Source organism: Pteropus vampyrus, unplaced genomic scaffold (genome assembly GCF_000151845.1).
Source record: "Pteropus vampyrus isolate Shadow unplaced genomic scaffold, Pvam_2.0 Scaffold168, whole genome shotgun sequence".
NCBI lineage: Eukaryota > Metazoa > Chordata > Mammalia > Chiroptera > Pteropodidae > Pteropus > Pteropus vampyrus.
The window spans coordinates 1154315-1172625 of NW_011888949.1; the positions used below are offsets into that span (position 1 = coordinate 1154315).

General features: G+C 44.3%; 1 protein-coding gene across 1 annotated transcript in view; it reads right to left on the reverse strand.

The window, feature by feature from the left end:
• Positions 1 to 18311, reverse strand: part of LMBR1 (limb development membrane protein 1) — an 86119-nt gene that overhangs the window by 5164 nt on the left and 62644 nt on the right. The window contains exons 10-15 of the mRNA XM_023536735.1: positions 16666 to 16746; positions 13698 to 13774; positions 13005 to 13082; positions 10957 to 11030; positions 10628 to 10718; positions 9407 to 9473 (exon numbers count right to left, since the gene is read on the reverse strand). Coding sequence (XP_023392503.1) covers positions 9407 to 9473; positions 10628 to 10718; positions 10957 to 11030; positions 13005 to 13082; positions 13698 to 13774; positions 16666 to 16746 — 468 coding nt within the window. The remainder of the gene's footprint in view (positions 1 to 9406; positions 9474 to 10627; positions 10719 to 10956; positions 11031 to 13004; positions 13083 to 13697; positions 13775 to 16665; positions 16747 to 18311) is intronic.

Here is an 18311-nt window from a genome sequence, read left to right on the forward strand (position 1 = left end):
AAGACTCCTGTGCGAATCTGGCGGCGGCCATGGTCTTTCCGCGAGAAAAGACACACAGGCTCACGCGCCGAGTTTCGTGTGCGGTGGCTCCCACTGACAGAGGGACTGAGCGATCACAGAGCAACGATCCTTGCCCAGAAGCTCCGTGAGTCTTATCTGGTCTAAAAAAAGTTTTGATAATACGCCACCATTAGCGAAGACAAAATAGGGGCACCTAGACCCGATTACGTGTACGTAAGAGTTGATAAACTATATATGTACTATTCCCTGACGTACACATCATACACAGACGAAGCAGACATTTTACATAAAGATACACGCGAGTCCTCACAGCTTCTCCCACAGCCCAGTGACTGGCTTGTGAGTTCGTGGGGCACAAACAGCGGTCTGCGCTACATGGTAATTCCGCCGCCACCCCAATCGTGGGCCGCGTGCCGAGCGGGGGCCACACCACAGCACACGAGTGCAGTTGGGACAGAATGCGTCGGCACGGTACGAACGGAAGGTCCACGGTGAGCGACAGGAAAGGGCTGTCACTAGCACTGCTCGGTGGACTCGACGGCAGGTGAAAAGCGCCATCCCCCGTGGACGCTCAGGTCCCCGGGGCATCTCGGGCCAACCTCACCGGCAGACACCCAGGAGCCTCCTGCCGCGGCCACACAAAACACTAGATTAGAGGGACTCACTGTCGCTTCAAATTTAATATTTAAAAAAAGTCTAACTAGTATTGACTGAAAGGCTACTCTGGACAACACGCACGGCTCTTCGGTTCTGAAAATCTCTAAGACTAGACGTCAAGAAACCGTCAACTATCACTTCTCTAACCTTCTGAGAGGTTTTCATCACAGCAATAATGAACTTGTAAAATATACTTTTTTATTAACTTAAGAAAGAAGTAACAATACTTAAAGTTTAACTTAAAAGCACTTGCTAGACAAATGTATAATACTTCGAAATCTGTATTTCTGGAGAAAGGTGTAAGAGAGTTTCGAGTGATATTTAAAATAGTACTAACTACAAGAAAATTCGGTTATCAAAGGTTGTTATTTAACTCTCCCAGTCAAATACTAAAATGCTTATTCCCATTTACAAGTGCATTTCTTTAACAGATAAGTAAAACACAGGCCAGGTTAGAAGCTTAGTCAGTCGAGCAGTGGGTAAGCATAAGGCCGCACGATGGGGATCACCCGTCAGTGAGACACTCATGCCAAAATGCACAGCAACTCCCCCCGACTAGGATGCAACCGAAAATGTTTCATGTGTAATTCTTCGAATAAAGATCTTTTTCTATTCATACCTTAGAAAAGAACTAAGGTACAGAGCAAACCCTCATCTCGAGAAAGCGCTGGGTACTCCGCCCGCTGGCCCACCCGAGTCATCTTTGACTTTCAGCGTGCGCACTCATATCCCTAACGAGCAGGAGGCTGAGACAGAGTGTACGGCGCTTGACACACTACAAGGACCGATAAGCGGTGTGTACCGGCATGTCACACCAAAGGCTGACAGGGATGCCCATGGCTTTACGGTAAGATCGCCAAAAAGAGCACGTACATCTCGTTAAAAAAAACAACTTTAGAAATTAAGTTAGAAATTCATTTAGAAATTAATGAAACATTGGGATTAACACATTTTCCCCCCTCTGGCCCTTCGCAATGGTTTAAATTATTATCTTGACTAGTTTTTCAAATTCCTTATTCTAAAGCAGACTTTTGAAATAAATCTGCCCAAGATAGTGTCAAAAACCAAATGTGACTCAAAGAGTACGAAATAGTATAACATAAAACAATTTTTAAACATCATTAATTTCGGGATTAATGTAAACAGGCTCAATGTCAACCATTTTATTCATTCAAAAAAAAAAGGCATTCTAAAACTAAAGAGAGGGTCCACTTTTGGGGTAGAATGAAAGACGAGGCTGTTAAAGCAAAGACTTTAACTTTTGCAAGTAGATTTTCATTGTTACATCCATTAAAAATATGTTAATTAACTTCAGGTTCCAGCCAAGAGGGAGTAAAGGACCAGACTCTCCCTCATTCCTGAAGTTTGGGGGGGTCAAAGTTATTCACAAATTTTCTGACTGTGGGGGGGTCGGTACCCCTCACTCCCCCGTTCTTCAAGGGTCAACTGTCTATCAGATGCTAGAGGAAAGACTGAACTTAAGAAGAGATATGAAAGATATAAAACAGACCCAAGTGACCTTCTACAGTGACCTTCTACAATATAAGATATAAAGCACACATCAGATGGGATTAACGACAGATTAGACTTTGCGAATGAGGAGATTAGTAAACTCGAAGATATATCGATAGAAGCTATTCAAAATGAAATGCAGAAGGCAACACAAGACAGAAAAGGAACCGACCACCAGTGAACTGCGAATCAATTTCAAATTGCTACTGTGTTTGTGGCGAGAGTTACTAAAGGAGAGGACATGTGAACGGGAAAAAAAAAAACGTATTTAAAGAAATAAGGGCTGAACGTCTTCCAAATGTGATGAGAACTATAAACCTACAGATCAAAGAAGCCCCATGACCTCGATGAACAAGATTCTAAAGAAAACTATACCAAGGTACATCATGATCAAACTGCTTAAAATCAATAATAATAAAAAAACTTATACGCATGTTTACAAGATCACATAAAAAATAACATAGACGACGATCACAGAAGATTTCTTGTCAAAAACTATGCAAATAAGACAGTTAACTAATCTTGCAAATACTGAAGAAAAATAAGTCGATCTAAAATTCTATACCCAGTGAAAATATCTTTAACAAACGAAGGCACATACAGAAAGCTGAAAGCCTCCACCCCTCGCGGACCTGCATCACAAGGACTGTTAAAGAAAGTCTTCCCGGCAGAAGGAAAACGGCCTCAGGAGGAAACCTGGATCCACACAGAGAAGTGAACAGCAACAGAAATGATTACTGTGTGGGCAAACAAGGAAAGACTTTTTGGTGTAAAGCCTCTTGAAAAGATCACCATTTACAATAAACACCACGTGTTATGGGGTTTATAACATGTACGACGTACGATGACGACAGCGCACGGGCCGGCAGGGGACACAGAGGCACGGTCCCTCCCGAGCAGCGTGTGTTCGGACTGCGCGGGTCCCACTAAGACATAGATTTTTTTCAATGAGCATCTTTCCTATTTTCTTCCTGCAGTTGTAAGGCAACCGTATGCATCGATCTATGCCATTTTCTAGGGGGACTTGAGCATCTGCTGATTTCGGTATCCACGTGGGGTCCTGCATTATCCCCACTGAGGGACGCTAAGTTTTGGAGGAGTCAGAAACTATACACAGGTTTGTGACCATGCAGCAGTTCAGCGTCCCTAACCCCTGCTGTTCAAGGACCAACTACGTACTGTTGCAAGGTGCTTTAATAGCACCTGAAAGTAGACTGCGATGAGTTAAAAAAATGTACTGTAAACCCTGAAACAACTATTCGAACAGGCCAAGAAAAAAGGTAAAGCAGAATCACTATTTTCTAATGCAATTTATCTAGAAAAATGCGGCCAAAAAGGAAAAATGGAACAAAGAAGAGGCAGGTCAAATAGAAAAGAAACAGCAATATGGTAGATTTTTAAAAATCATATCAATCATTATAGTCAATGTAAATCGTCTACACATCCAAATTCAAAGACGAAAATTGAAAGAATGGATAAAAAAGCAAGACCCAACTCTAGAATATCTACAAAAAAACAATTATTTAAATATAAAGACACAAACAGGTTGAAAGTATAAGAATAAAAAAAATATACTATGTTAACCCTAATCAAAAAAGCTAAAATGGCTATATTACTGTTACACAAAGTAGCTGCCAGAGCAGAGGATATTACCAGGCACGAAGAATGTCACCATCATTATCATAATTATAAAGGGGTCAATTCATCGAGAAGACATAACAATCCTAAATAGCTACATATTTATTACCAGTGCTTCAAAAGACATGAAGCAAAAATTGATAGAATTACAGGACAAAAATAAACAAATCCATAATTACAGTAGACTTCAAAACCCTTCTCCCAATAATCGATAAAACAAGTAGGTAGAAAATCAGTAAAAATACAGAGAACTTGAGTCACATTATCAACCAAACTGACCTGATATTTATAGAACATTCTACCCCATGAGTAGCAGAATACATCTTCTTTTCAAGTGCACGCAGGACGTATATAAAGATACACCATATTTTAGGCTATTCGGCAAGTCTCAATAAATTCAAAATGATTCAGATCCTACAAAGTATATTTCCACACCACAATGGTGTTAAATTAGAAATCAATAACAGATCTCTCTGGAACATCCCTAAATATTTGGAATTAAATAACGTACTGCTAAATAGTCCAAGGTCAAAGAAGAAATAACAAGGTAAGTAAAAAGCATTCTGAACTGAATGAAAATGAAAACATTTTATATTAAAATTCAGGAGATGCAGCCAAAGCAGTACTTAGAGGGAAATTTATAGTGCTAAGGGTCAATATTAGAAAAGAGATCTCAAATCAGGGAACTTAATTTCGATTTTAAGAAAGCAGGAAAATCAGAGGAAATTAACCTCAAAGTAAGCGGAAGAAAGTAAATAATAAAGAGCAAATCAATGAAATAGGAAATATAAAAAGAATAGAGAAAAATATATGAAACCTAAAACTGGTCCTTTGAGAAGATCAATAAAAATCGGTAAACCTCAGGCCACATGCTCGGAAAATAAGAGACACAAACAGTCGATATTAGCTACGAGAGAGGCGCACTACGCTGAACCGCGCTGAAACACCTACTTACATTAAAACGGTCACGAGGGAAATTTAAGCCGATAAACTTGACGATACAGATGAAATACACAAGTTCTTTAAAAGACACTAACGAAGTTCACTCAAGAAGAAACAGGTAAGCTGAGTCGTCCTCTATTTACAAAAGAAATTAAATTTGTTGCTCAAACGGTTCTACAAAGTGAATCCCAGGCCTCGATGGCTTCACTGATGACCTCCACCGAACATTAAAGGGAGAAAATCGATTCTTTGAAAACTCACTGTCTCAGCCCGGTAGGGCTGCGGTAACAGAGTATCATGGGCTGGTGGCTTAGAAACAGCACAGTGATTTCTCACCGTTCTAGGGGCTGGAAGTCCAAGATCAAGGCTCTGGGAGATCTGGTGTCTGGTGAGCCTTCGCTTCCTGGTTCATAGATGGTGGTCGTTACATTGTAACCACACAAGTCACAAAGGGCGAGGGTGCTCCCGGGGACCTCTTTCTTAAGAGCACAAATCCCACCATGGGGGCTCACCCCCCCCCCATGGCCCAGTCACCTCCCAAAGACCCCAAGTTCTGACACCATCACACTGGGGATTAGGTTTCAACATATGACTCTGGGGGGGACGCAAACATTTAGTCTATAAAAGTCACCCAGAAAACTGAAGAGGAGGAAATACTTCTGGATACTGTCAATGAAGGTAGCATTACCCCCAAATCAAAACCAGAAAAAAGGTTTAACAAGGAAAGAGAACCGCAGATCAACACAGTCACAGATACAGATGTAAAACTCCTGAGCTAAATTTCATCGAATTGGACCTAACGATATGAAAAAAAAAAAAGGGTCCTACGTCATGGCCAAGCGGGGTTCACCCCAGGAATGCAAGATTGGTTGAACATTCAAGAACGACTCAGTGTAATTCCGCACATTAACAGAACGAAAAGGAATGGCCACTTGATTACGTCAATACATGCAGAGAAAGCATTTAACGAAATCCAACATCCATTCTTGATTTTTAAAAAAGATTCCAGCAAAGTAGGAAAAGAAGGAAATTTCCTCAACGTGGTACAAGGCATCTCCCAGGGCAAACGAAAACCACGGCTAACATCAGTTGACGGTGAAAATCGGCCCTTTCCCACGGTGGCGAGAGCAGCCCAGGACGTCTGGTCTCGCCACCGCTGCTGGCCGCTGTCCGGGAGGGGCCAGGCGACCTGCTCAGGGGCCTCGGAGCCGACTGCGTGCAGGCGCCCCACTCACGCTCTCGGCCAGGTTAGGGGTCTTGCGTCTCAGTGCCAATCGGACCCTTCCTATAGTTTGCTATCTAGTTTTAATTATAACATTTTAATTGTTAACATTTTTTAATTACATCTTAAGGCTTCCAGATAAATGATCCTAACTGGAATTATTTTCATGTGAAAAATATTTTATAACAAACTAAAATTCAAGGTATCTGAATGTCTGCCAACAAATAGCAAAGTTGTGCAGACAATGTGGCTGTGACACCTTCTCAGACGAGGCTGAGCCCTGCAGCAGCAGTGTCAGGACGTTTAGGGGATGAGCAGCAGTTAACTCTCTAAACTCTCAGACGTTTGACTCAGAATACTTTTGCCTTAGTAAAAATCCGAACGAGGTATACGTATTGTTCAGACATGAAAACATTAGTAATCGATCACAAGTTAATTAGCACCACTCAGTTATTACTTTCTGCCAAATAACTGGACATTATTAAAGCATATACAAATTTTTGTTGTTGTTGAAAATTTTCAGTACGGAATTATTTCTGCATCGAAGTCATAATTAGGGATAGATATTCACACTTGTCATTTCGAACCATCGTCTCCTTTTGTTTCACACCGAGAACCGGAGGGAGAAAGCCCAGGGTAAAGATGAGCAGTATATTTACGAAACCCCAAAGAAAAACCTCTCCAGAGAGAACAGCATTTTAAACAGGGTCCCTTCATCAAGGAACAAAAGAGAATAATCTGCTTTATCGCCTTCAAAGATGACCAAGATGGGAAATATGCGAATATACTAAAAATAGATTCACACTGATTGAGAGGGTGTTTTCGTTTTCACATCATAAGCACACTGTTCTGTTAAAAATTCTGCATTTGGGCCTTGCACAACTTACAAGTCAGGGAAAGAACTTCGGGATGAAAAATAACTAAGAATGATTTTTAAATAAAAATTAGTAAAAGCATTACAAAATCCGTCAGTTACATTCGAGAAAAATTTTTCTGGTTAAAAGAGATTTCAAATAAAGAACACAACGAATGTCAATCTCTCGGCTGTTTTTGATCGGCGTGTGAAACAGCGCCCGGCAGCTGGACAAAACCCGTTCCTACAAAATGCACTGCTAACGTTCAAATACGTCATGATGGAAGAGTCTGGGCATGTCCGTCATTTACTAGGCTTGATCCTGTTCTATTTTCACCTTGCTTGTTTACCATCTCTTCTAAGCACCTCCAGGGTCTATTCAACCAAACAGGAACTTGTTTACTAAAAATATAGATATCGAATCCCCCCAAAATGTTGGATTCTTCAAAACTGAAGTCTAAACAGGCGGCGAGACAGTGCTTGGGAACTCGTCCACGGCCACGGCATTGCCTTTAAAGGGCTTTGAAGAGTCTGAACAAAAACCGTGAGCGCAGATCCTTTGTGTTTCCTTTAAATACCAAAACTATCACCTATGTTAATTATATTTGATTAAAAATACATGGTCAAACTTTCTCTCACCAACCTTGGTGGCAAAATCGACTTACTGGTCATTTTTCCCTTAGTACAAGTAGTGCTGATTTTTCAATTAGTACAAAATTTTCCATATTCAGATAGAAGAAGCTAGTCCCCAGGGATTCTTTAATGAGCGTGTCACGTCACACCAGGCATTTCAGTCTACAGCTGTAGTTTGTGCCTATCATGCAGGCACAATAGCAGTTGGTGAATTTCAAAAAAAAAACAAAAACAAACAAAAAAAACACCCTCATGAACACCAAGTTAATTATTTTATACAGGATTCCACATATTTTCAGTTTACAAGTAAAGTTGTAATCATCACTGAAAAATCACCAACCGGAGGAAAGCTGCAGGCACACAGGGAAGCTATGATTGTCCTGCGACTGCACTTCTCATTTGGCTGTAAGTGACGGGACGCTGCTGGCCGAATTCCCAGGGGCAAATGAGCACCCGAAGGTCAGGGTGCCCTCGTGAGAGGCAACGGAAAAGTGAAAGATTCCACAGCCTGGAATTCGCTTGGTAAACACACCCTCTATTCTCGTCTTACAAGCTCTGCAGCCAGTAAATCAAAATCCCGTTATACAGTAGGATGATATTCGTGACAATTCTCTATATTTCATCTTCTTAAAATCAAAGACTCGATTCTAAAGGGTTAATCGAGGAATTACAAAGTAACTCTCTAGTTTGCATTTCCCATAATACTAAAATAAAGCTTTTTCTTTGAGTCTAGAAATTTGCTTTTTTAACACCGTGAAAAGCCTCTATGAATCTGTTTAGCGTACTTATTTCTTTTCATCTATTCAGGGCCACTGGGCAGAACGTGTAATGCAGTGCGTGTGGATGTTCTGCAAAGCGCCACATGACTCACTGTCCCCTAATGCACTCCATTAATCCTGTTTGGACAGCTGGGTCCAGGCATTTGTTAGCCTCATTTTAATTGTTCCATCTTTCTTTTTCTTCTTTTTATTTATCTCTATGGCAAACTACTCAGGAATTTAATTTGTTGATCTTCAAAAAGCAAATTTTGCCATTAATTTGTTTTCTTTGTATTAAAACTATACACAGCCTGTGATTTTCTTCCACAAAATCAGCATGCGTTACTGTTAACAATTAATCTTAAATAACAGAGACAGTAGATGAGTTTCATAAATGACAAAATCGCAGGGTGGCTGTAATATCGCAGAAATTATTTGTTGGACTGCCATAATACATACGATAACATTTCCCCACAAATCAAGCTACTAAAGTGCCTATTTTTGGTATTTTCAAGATTAGCCCAACGTAAGCAGATGTCAAAACACTAACAGGTCCTATAAGGCAAACGCAAAAGGAATAAGAAAGCGACGCGCTTTGTGTTCGTCTGAGGAAGGGCGGCCCCTTGACACCTATACTTCGATTTCGCTTTGTGTTAAATCATGGGGCTCCTCCCACCGTCGGAAAGGTGAGTATAAAGCGCACGCTGTCTTGGCACAGCCGGGTCCCTAACGGCCACGAGTCCTGAATAAATAACGGAGGCAACATAAGAACCAAACGAAAGCAACTCAGAGCTACTGGTAATTCCTGTTCTAAGCAAGGTGCTGGGCTTGAGCGATGGGATTTTTCTAATCATCTGTGGACACTCTGAAGTCAAAACCTACGTCTAGAAAACGGAACAGAACTGTCTGTGAGAACGTTGAGCCGGGAACTGGGCGTGCGGCGCAGCGGTGCTTCGTGGGGGCCGAGAAGGCCAGATGAGGAGTCACTCAACTGGCCCCACGACACAGGAAAACCGCTTTGCTTTTAAAAGAAGAGCAAAATTCTCTGTAAACTAAAACACTGAGAAACCTTCGTGAACGGCTGCAAGGGCGCGCACCCAGCCACGGAAAGGGAAGGACCAGAAAACACGTGCAGGGGCCGGGACCCGAGCGCGGACGCCCCTCGCCTACCCAGTGTCCTGGACATCACCGGCAGCGCGGAGCTCAGGACCAGGATGGACACGCAGTTGCCGATGATCTGTGGGGAGAGAGCAGAAGGCGCTGGGCAGCCACGCGGCAGGGCAGCGGCACGCGCGCGTCGCCCTCCGGGGGTGGCCGTGCACTCCGGCTACCCGCAAACAGGCAGGGTCACGGCTGGGAGTGCCTGGCCCCAGTCCAGAGCGGTGGCACCTGAACCACGTTACATCCCAGACAGACAGCCATTTTACGTGGGTGACTGAGTGGCCAGTCGCAAAACAGCTTGCCTGGGAGTCAAAAAGAATCGACACGTTCAGTAATTCTGACTGTATTTTTAAAGCTAACTACTGCTCGAAAGATATAAATTAGATCTACGTCTAATATGTTTAACTATTATAAGATCTACTACCAAAAAGCTAGAAACCCGCAACACCTAAATCCTAGTCGTCCATTTTCAATGCGCCCTGTGCTTACTCCTTCATAAAAATAAGAGGGGCCGAGAACAGATTAATACTTATGATCGCTCAACCCACGTGCTAAGTCTCTCAAAAAGTCACAGCATTTTAGATAGATGGATAAACATATAAAATAACTTCTCTCTTTGAAAACAGGATGACGATAGCGAAAATCTAATAAAAAGGAAAGAAGCCAACGCTCTCATTAGTTATTCTTCACTGTCAGCCTGTGGGAATACTTCACAAAGCGGCAGTCACTACACAAGATAACAGCCTTTGTCACTCCAAAGCCAAGGACATATTGTAGAAAGTCAAATCAGCCTCGGACTACAAAATGTTTCTGAATAGAACTCTTCCGTCTTGCTTTAATTATTCGAATTTGAAAAACTTTGTCTCTACTACTTGTAGCAACTAAGTTCTTCAGATTTCAAACAAGCTCCCTGAAGTGCAGTTAGCACAGTCCGAGTTACTCATTAGCAATGCGTTTCCTTCAGAGGAAAAAGGGCCCTTTCAGCAGCCCCTGCAGCTAACAAGCTCCCGTCCCGGGCATTTACAAGTGAATGGACGGCGTCCAAATTAAACAGGGCGCATCCCTTTCCCATTGGTTCGGCGTTTTGAAAATCTTCCAGTTTGTGTTTACGCGACTCACAAACAAGTACTTATCGCCACAGATGAACGTTCAGGGCGATGACTAAAGGAAACAGTCAGGAGTTTGTCTTGGAGGCAAAAGGGAGGCGAAGTTGCCGGAGACGTCCCTTACCTTTGTCATAGTCGTGTCATCCTTCTTGGGAATAAAGTCTCCAAAAAATCGGAGGCTATAGAAACCGACGACAGAGGACACCATGAGATAGCTGTGAGAATCAAGGAAAAGACTCTCCAAAGAATGTCAGTTCCATTAAGTCCCCAGGAGTCTCCCAAAGTCTTCGGGCCCAAAGGAAATGCAAAACCAAACCAAAGGCCACTTGGAGTGCCTGAGGAAGAATGACTTGTTTTTTCTTCTAGGCAAGTGTCTTAGTAAATTGCCACTGTCCCAGAAAACGAGACAGAAAACTTGTTAACAGACAGAACGGCCCGCTGAAGAAAGGATACAAAATCAAAATGATTTCAAGTGCGGCTCCCACAAATCCAAAGGCAGAAAGAGAAGCATTTCCGATGCCCGGCCCCTGCGGGGGAAAAACACTTCTCAGAATTCAGCGACACTATTATATTGGGCTTCCCTAAAACCGGTGTTTCATAAATACAAGAGAGTTGAAATTAGGGATGTTTAATACCTTAGAATAACATCTAGACTTTCAAAGGACAATAAAATGTGACATTACTGAGTTCATCAACTAATTCAACCGCGTTAACAACTTGTAAAAGCTCAAAACATTTCTGATTTATCTCAAATTTAAGTTACTTATCGAGAGGATATGATTACGCTGTGAAACCCTGAATACTCTTGGAAGAAATTTTTTTAAAAAATCATAGTACAATAGGAATAACATATAATTATCTGAACCCTGAGGCAACATATAAAAATTCTACAATTAAAGTATGTCAAAAGCAAGCTAAGCACAGAAGGAAAATGAATATGCGTATCCTCTTTCTACCCACAAAAGTTTCCTTTCCCCAAATCTTCCTCTTTAAAAGATATAACTTTTGGAACCCGGATTTTTAAAATGTAATGCTATAAATTTTTTCCTAAACATATCTGTTCTCAAAACCTACCTTTATCTAGGACTTAAACAAACAAATAAACAAATAGAAAAGGTAATATTAATGAAACCAGACAGGCAAAACATTATTTCTTATTGAAGTAGGAACGGCATTTTCAAAGCTTACTAATTAAGGGAACTATCTGAATATGAATGACCACTTTACTATCGATGTGAATTAAAGCTAACAGAAACACCGGGATAATTTAGAATGTAGTCACACTACGAAAAAAGCAATAAATGTTATGTATATTTTATATACATTCTAATTTAAGCATAAAGAAGTAAGAATAGCCATTTCACGTATAAATAGAAATTTCATGTATAGATAAAGTAAGGACAAAGAATTTATCAACTTTTTGTCAGTCTCTTGAAGAAGAAACAAATGAGGCTAATACAAAGCTTCCTGGCGGTGCTGGGGCTCAGGGCAGACACCCAAAACACACCGAGGTGGCATGTTGATTATCTTGAATCAGTTACTTGAGAAATAGCCGGTCCATAAAAAATACCGCGGCCCTCATCTGTTCCCCCGAACGCAGAAACGAAGCGTCCACGGGAAGGTGCCCCCCTGTGCCCGGAGGACGAGGGGCACCCTCGTCTCTGAGAGAGAGACTTCGGTGGGGAGGGGTCTAAATCCAGATCATGGCTGAAAGGACGGGGTACCTTCGTCTTGGACTGAGGGAGGTGCTGAGACAGACCCTGGCTTTTTTCTGTGAGAGAAAAGATACATCGTCTGATTCTGAGAGAAGTGGCATCAAAAGTCTTAAGAGTTGTGAAGCCATTTCTGTGGGGAATGGGAAAGCTGCGGACTTAGAAAAATGTAATAAAATGTCAACCCTTAAATGCCACTTTAAGTACCCAAAACGTAACAGGCTCCTAGAAAAAGTAGGCCAAATATGAGCATTTAATGGTGACTACCTTCTATGGAGAATCGATTCAGATGGGCTAACTGACAGAATTTGACAGTCAATTTTAAACACAAGTGAAAACCAAGCTGACTCGTGAAACCGAAGGCTCTCCTCCGGAAGCTGAGCGTTGTGACTCGGTTTCACCAGACGTGCGACTCCTGAAGCACGAGTCCCTAAACCCGTACGTGCGGGTCTTCTGCAAACCAGGGGCTCCGTCTAAGAGACTCTTCACGTCGCTCTTTCCCGGAGGGTGCATTTTCTTCGAGACTCACGAATGATAAATTTCAATGAATCGAAGACACACGAATACAAAGGACAAAAGGAAACTGATTCTCGATCCAAGGCCCGGCCAAGCCAAAGTGCGATGTCGGACACAAAGCTCGCAGGCCCCAAGCGCTGCTCCTGAGGCTCACTGCACGGGGGAGGGGCGCGCGCGGAGCGGAGGGCGCAGTGCGGTGCGGGGCGTGGACGCCCAGGCTGCACGTCGGGACGCGTTTGCAAAAGCAGGACATTTGAAAACACTGTACTTTACCCTTGTTCCCTTTGGCATCGCTGTTTCATCAACCAACAGGCAAAGGATGTTACAAGCCACCAAGAGGACGGAGATGGACTGCAACAAAAAAATAAGCCGTCAGTCCTGAACTGCAAACGTAGTTTGCCAGTACACGTGAGAACATCGACGTGCCAACCGGCTGCACGCTTCAGAAGGACTCTACATCCCAACCTAATCAGACCTATGAAAACTCCAGCGGAAACAGTCTGCTAATTATTATTATAAATCTTGTGGAAATTATTATTATAAATCTTGTGGGGGGAAAAAAAAACTAATAATGCAGATCCACTTACTAACCGATTTCACCGACTGGAAACCCACAACTTCGCAGATTTAAAAGACAGTTAAAACGTTAATCTGCTAATGTACCTTCGCATCCATCATAGTCTGAAGCCAGTACCTGTAGCACCTTGTCTCTTAATTTTCGGTGATACAAAAAAATGAATTTCCTGCTTTCGTGAAGAAATCATCTTTGGCACTTTAAAAAGTTACCATGAATTTCTATTTTTGCTCTATCGAGTTTTTACAAATAAAGGCATGCCCATGGGTTGTAATCTTGCGGACAGAAAGCCAGTTTACCTGGAATCAGTTAGCTGAGGGAGCTGCCGTACGCAAACGTTAAAGTAAATATAAAACGATTTGCTCTGTATAACTAGGCGCATAGGTTCTTACCGTCTCGATAAGGAGGAGGACCATGACAGCGGGGTACACCAAGTTTCTTTCCCACGCCGACGCCTTTTTCCGCCTCTCTATTGCAAGGAAAAACAACACAACAAAAGAGTTCTCCAGACTCACATTGTCATTCCTTATTACTATAACCAGTATATGTTATTTTTATGTAAATAATTTTTTTAAAAAGTCAAATTATTTTTAATTTCCTTTCGTCGACTATAAATTTTAAAATCAGATTTTAAAATCAACTTGCTATATTAAACAGGTCAATCTCGTGACGTTTAAATGTTAGCTCTATAAAGACATTTCAACTCTCAATGAAATAAACTGTCAGCATATAGCGTACTCTGAAAATATGGACACATTTGTATTCGATGTTGATTTATACTTTGATACAGAGTTGAGAATAAAGTGAGCATAGTAAAAACCCCACCGACCCGACACCCCAAAGGCAAACGGAGCTGGGGGGACGCCGCTTCCGGCTCTGCGGGTCCTCCTCCCAGCTCACACCGCAAACGACGGGGAAAGACGAGTCGAACTAGCTTTTTAAAAGTGTGTACACAGGCAGGAGACTGCGGCCGTGGCCACGCACACGGGGGCCGCTGTCCTCGCGGAGACCACGCACACGGGCCACGGGGCTGGGAAAGCAGGCGCAAGTCGGGAGGTGGCAGAAAACGATGCTAAAACACCGGAGTTTGGGGCCACCGAGAACTCAGGAGGCCACGGCCACAGAGGAGAGGGAAGAGGGACGAGGTGGCCCCCTCCCGTTCAAGGCAGGAGGGCGAGAGGCCGCGAGAAGCAGGTGGAGCTGTCGGGCTCCTGCTCCTCCAGAGGCCGAGCCAGAGCCGAGCTCGTGCAGACGCCGCGGTCCCGGCCAGCAGCACCGCCACCGGCCCAGCAGGACCGAGGGGGAGCCAGGAGCGAGGCCCGGCCGGGGACAGAGCCGCCCTCGGGGAGGCCGAAACGGGTCTCGAACGACCTCAAGCCCGGGTTAAACCCATACGTCCCTGCTCTAAGTGCCTGCCGGAAGCAAAGCAAATCCTCTCCAAAAGACGACGCTGTCACCCCCAGTTTCCACAACTATGTCAAAGGAATGTCTGGCTGTCAGCTGGACCGTCCCAGGAGACGGGACCAAGGGAAAGAGGACAGAAACAGACTCGGCGGACCCAGGCACTGGACTGCTCAGAAAGTGGTCTTCAGACGGCTGATTGATAGGTCCAATAAGATAAATGGCGAGAGGCAAAGGTCACAATTCGAATCAAGTGGCATTTCTAGAACTGAAAAATCCTGTAACTAAAATTAAGAGTTCAGTAGATAGTTTTGGCGACAGTTACGACAGCTGAAAAGGCAGGGAAGCGGGGCGCGGATCAGTAGACGGTATCGCAGACCGAAGCGCGTAAATAAAGTCAGGGAAACACGTAAAAGCAGCTGGGTGAGCGGCGAGCGCCCCGCAGCGGACGAGTGGGTGGCGCTGCAGGGGGTGACGGCCGGTGGCTCCCCGCCCGGATGGAGGACGCCACGCCACAGTCCCCAAGTGCCACAGGTGTCAGGAGGGCAAGCACAACGAAAACCAACACCGAGGGCCCCACGGAGAGACAGCCTGACTATACAAGGGCAAAGAATGCCTTAAAAGCCCTTCCAAGGGACAATGACAGGGCCTCTAAGCAGACACCGGAAGACACCAGACTGTCACCTTTACAGCGTTGGAAACTACCCGGTAAGAATCCCAAATTCCGCAAAAATGCCCTACAAATGAGACGCAAAGCAAACGCATCTTCAGATGAACAAAAACTGGGAGAGTTCACCGCCAGCAAAGCAGCACTAAACGAAGAAAATACTGACTGACGTTTTCGAGCAGAAGCTAAATGAACGCTGGCGACACGAATCAGGGACGTGCCGATCGAAACGCCGAGAACTCCACGTCACACCCAGAAGCTGGTGAAGACTGAGAGGCCACTGTGGACCGTTGACAAGGACGCGGAGCAACGGGGAGACTCGCTGGCGCCCAGCGGGAAGGCGAGTAAGCAGCCCCTGGGGGGGACAGGGCGGCGTCACCAGAAACAAAGGCACCCGCACAAAGTCAGAGACCCTCGAATCCCTTCCCGGGGTGAACCCTGGAAAAAACGTAGGCACCAGGAGAGGCAGAAGAATGTTTACAGCAGCACCGTCCATGACAGCACAAGACTGGAAAAATACCAACTATCCATGGACAGCAGGATGAAGAAAGCACCTAACGATGTTTATGAAAATGATCGAACGGCGTGTGTGATTTCCGACAACATGACACTGGACTTGCGCTTCGAAGGGGAGTCACAACAGGGATCAGACTTATCACCCGGCCTGAAACGATTAGGAAATGACAAATGTACACGGAACAACAGTGTCAGGACCCCGGACGCCCGATCGCCAAAGGGCAAGGACCTGGGGGCAGCCCTGGGCCTTCCCAGCTCACCGCCTCGAGAGCTCCAGGCCACAGGCGGGGAGGAGGAGCCCATGCGGAGGCCAGCGCAGTCCCGGAGCCAAGGACACTGACCGGGAGCCTGGGGGCGCCAAGCCTGCCGGATGTTGCAGACCAAGTGCCAGGGCCGAGGCTGCCACACACAAGAACAACTCTGAGGACCGTAAGGGGCCCCCCGGCGTCTTCGGCAGGGTAATGACCAGCTCAGTACGTGAAGAAACCACCCCAGCTGAAGAACCGCCCCAAAGAATCAGAGCGAGCAGTATCCAGCAGTCACGAAGGGCCAAGGATGGTGCCGTTCCCACAAGACACACACAAAACAAAAAAATGGGAATAAATTCGTGCTTACCCTCTCCCCAAGCTAAAAGACGGTCTCTATCAATGGCTTAGGACAGACTGAAAGCAAGTAATATAAACTAACGACTGCATAATTTTAAAAATATTTCAGACTACAGTAAAGTCTTTAATAAGAAACCAAGACCAATACAAAAGGGAAAAAATGTACAATACCTAATTTTGTCTTCAGAGTCTTTACGTTTTCAAGTTCTTGTTCCAACTCCATTGTACTGTATTCCACTGATGAAGACAGTCCTACTGAAAGCAAAAATATTTTAGGAGTGTAACAACAGAAGCCCTAACAGTATAGAACAGGTACTATACAATGTGTAGCTCTCACATTGAATTAAAATCTAAAACAGCACACTGCAAATCCTGATCACTAATAAAAACAAATGCTACTGTGATTCGCAGAAAAGTAGGGCCATTTTTTGACCACTTAAAACTTCCAAGTTCTTGCTGATTAAACACTACACGTTTCCAAGAAAAGTTATTACTTTGGTAAAATTCTTACTGAACTTATTATTCATTTTTTATTAACGAGAAAGTACCAAGTGCTTTTTGCAGAAAGTAGAAGAGACCCAAGTGCCACTTCGCCACTTCCCGGAGCGGCGGCTGCGGACAGCCTGCCTGGCGCGTCCACGGCCTCGTATCCACGCTCACGCTCACACGCTTATCTCACGTGCGGCTTTTACTATCTATTTTATCGGAACAAGCCGAGTCAGACGCATCATGCCACCGCCCGTTCTCCTAGTCGATGACACGCCCGCGCCGGCGGTACCTGGTCCCTAACAGCTGGATAACATTCCACAGTATGGATGTACTTCAGTTTTATTCAGATTACTCCATTTATGAATATCCAGGTTTTCCTCAATTTCTGCCACTACAAACAATGCTAACATTTTTGTATGCACATCAGCCCATTCTGGTTTCATTATTTCTGCAGGACGAAAATTCAGACCGCTGAGTTAAAGGGTGTGCCCATTTACAGTCTTAAGGGATGTTTAAAGGTGACTTCCCCCCCAAATATTCTAATTTACTGCGACAACTTAAGTTATTGTAATAATTTCTACCAACAGCTTTTGAAAGCGCCTATTTCTCAACATCCTCCCTAGCACTGGGTGTTATTAACTCCCGTATTTTTGCCATTTTCATGGGTAAAAAAAGTTTTCTTACTGTTACTTTAACAATGCGTTTCCCCACATGTGGCTAGCATCTTCTCACGCTTATCCGTCACCCGATGTTCCCAAGTCGCGTGTTCTGCCCATTTCCCTAGCGGCTTGTGTCTCCACAGTCCTTCCGGTTTAGCCGCCGAGCTCCGCAGCAGCTGCACTTCGACTCGGGTTCTCGCTGTGTTCCATCTGTGTTTGTCACTGTTTTTCCTCCGTGTGTTTTCATCTAGGTTTTGGCTGCTGCACCTTCTTATGAATCACACCTGCTGTCGTTACACCGTGACCCTCTCTGTCGGTGACGCTTTTCAACGTAGATCGTTTTGTGCACTCTACACCCTACCTTCTTTCTGTTTTTACCTGCCTTACGGGCTTGCATACGAGAGAAAGAAGGGAAGACTAGGATTGAAGGTGCACGCGTGTGTGTGCGCGCCTGTGCACATGTGTGCGTGTGCGCGTGTGCGCATGCGTGTGTATATGCTGAATCTTACTGGCGGTCTAACGCTGATCAGTTAGAGTTCACTGGTTATGTGCATCTGAGACCGAGCCCGTCTAGTCGGAACAGAAGAGGAATTCGGGAGAGAAACAGCAGCAGCAAACTTCCCGGTAAAGAAAGGAGAGCCACCAGCCGCTGCGAGCTCCAGGTCGCAG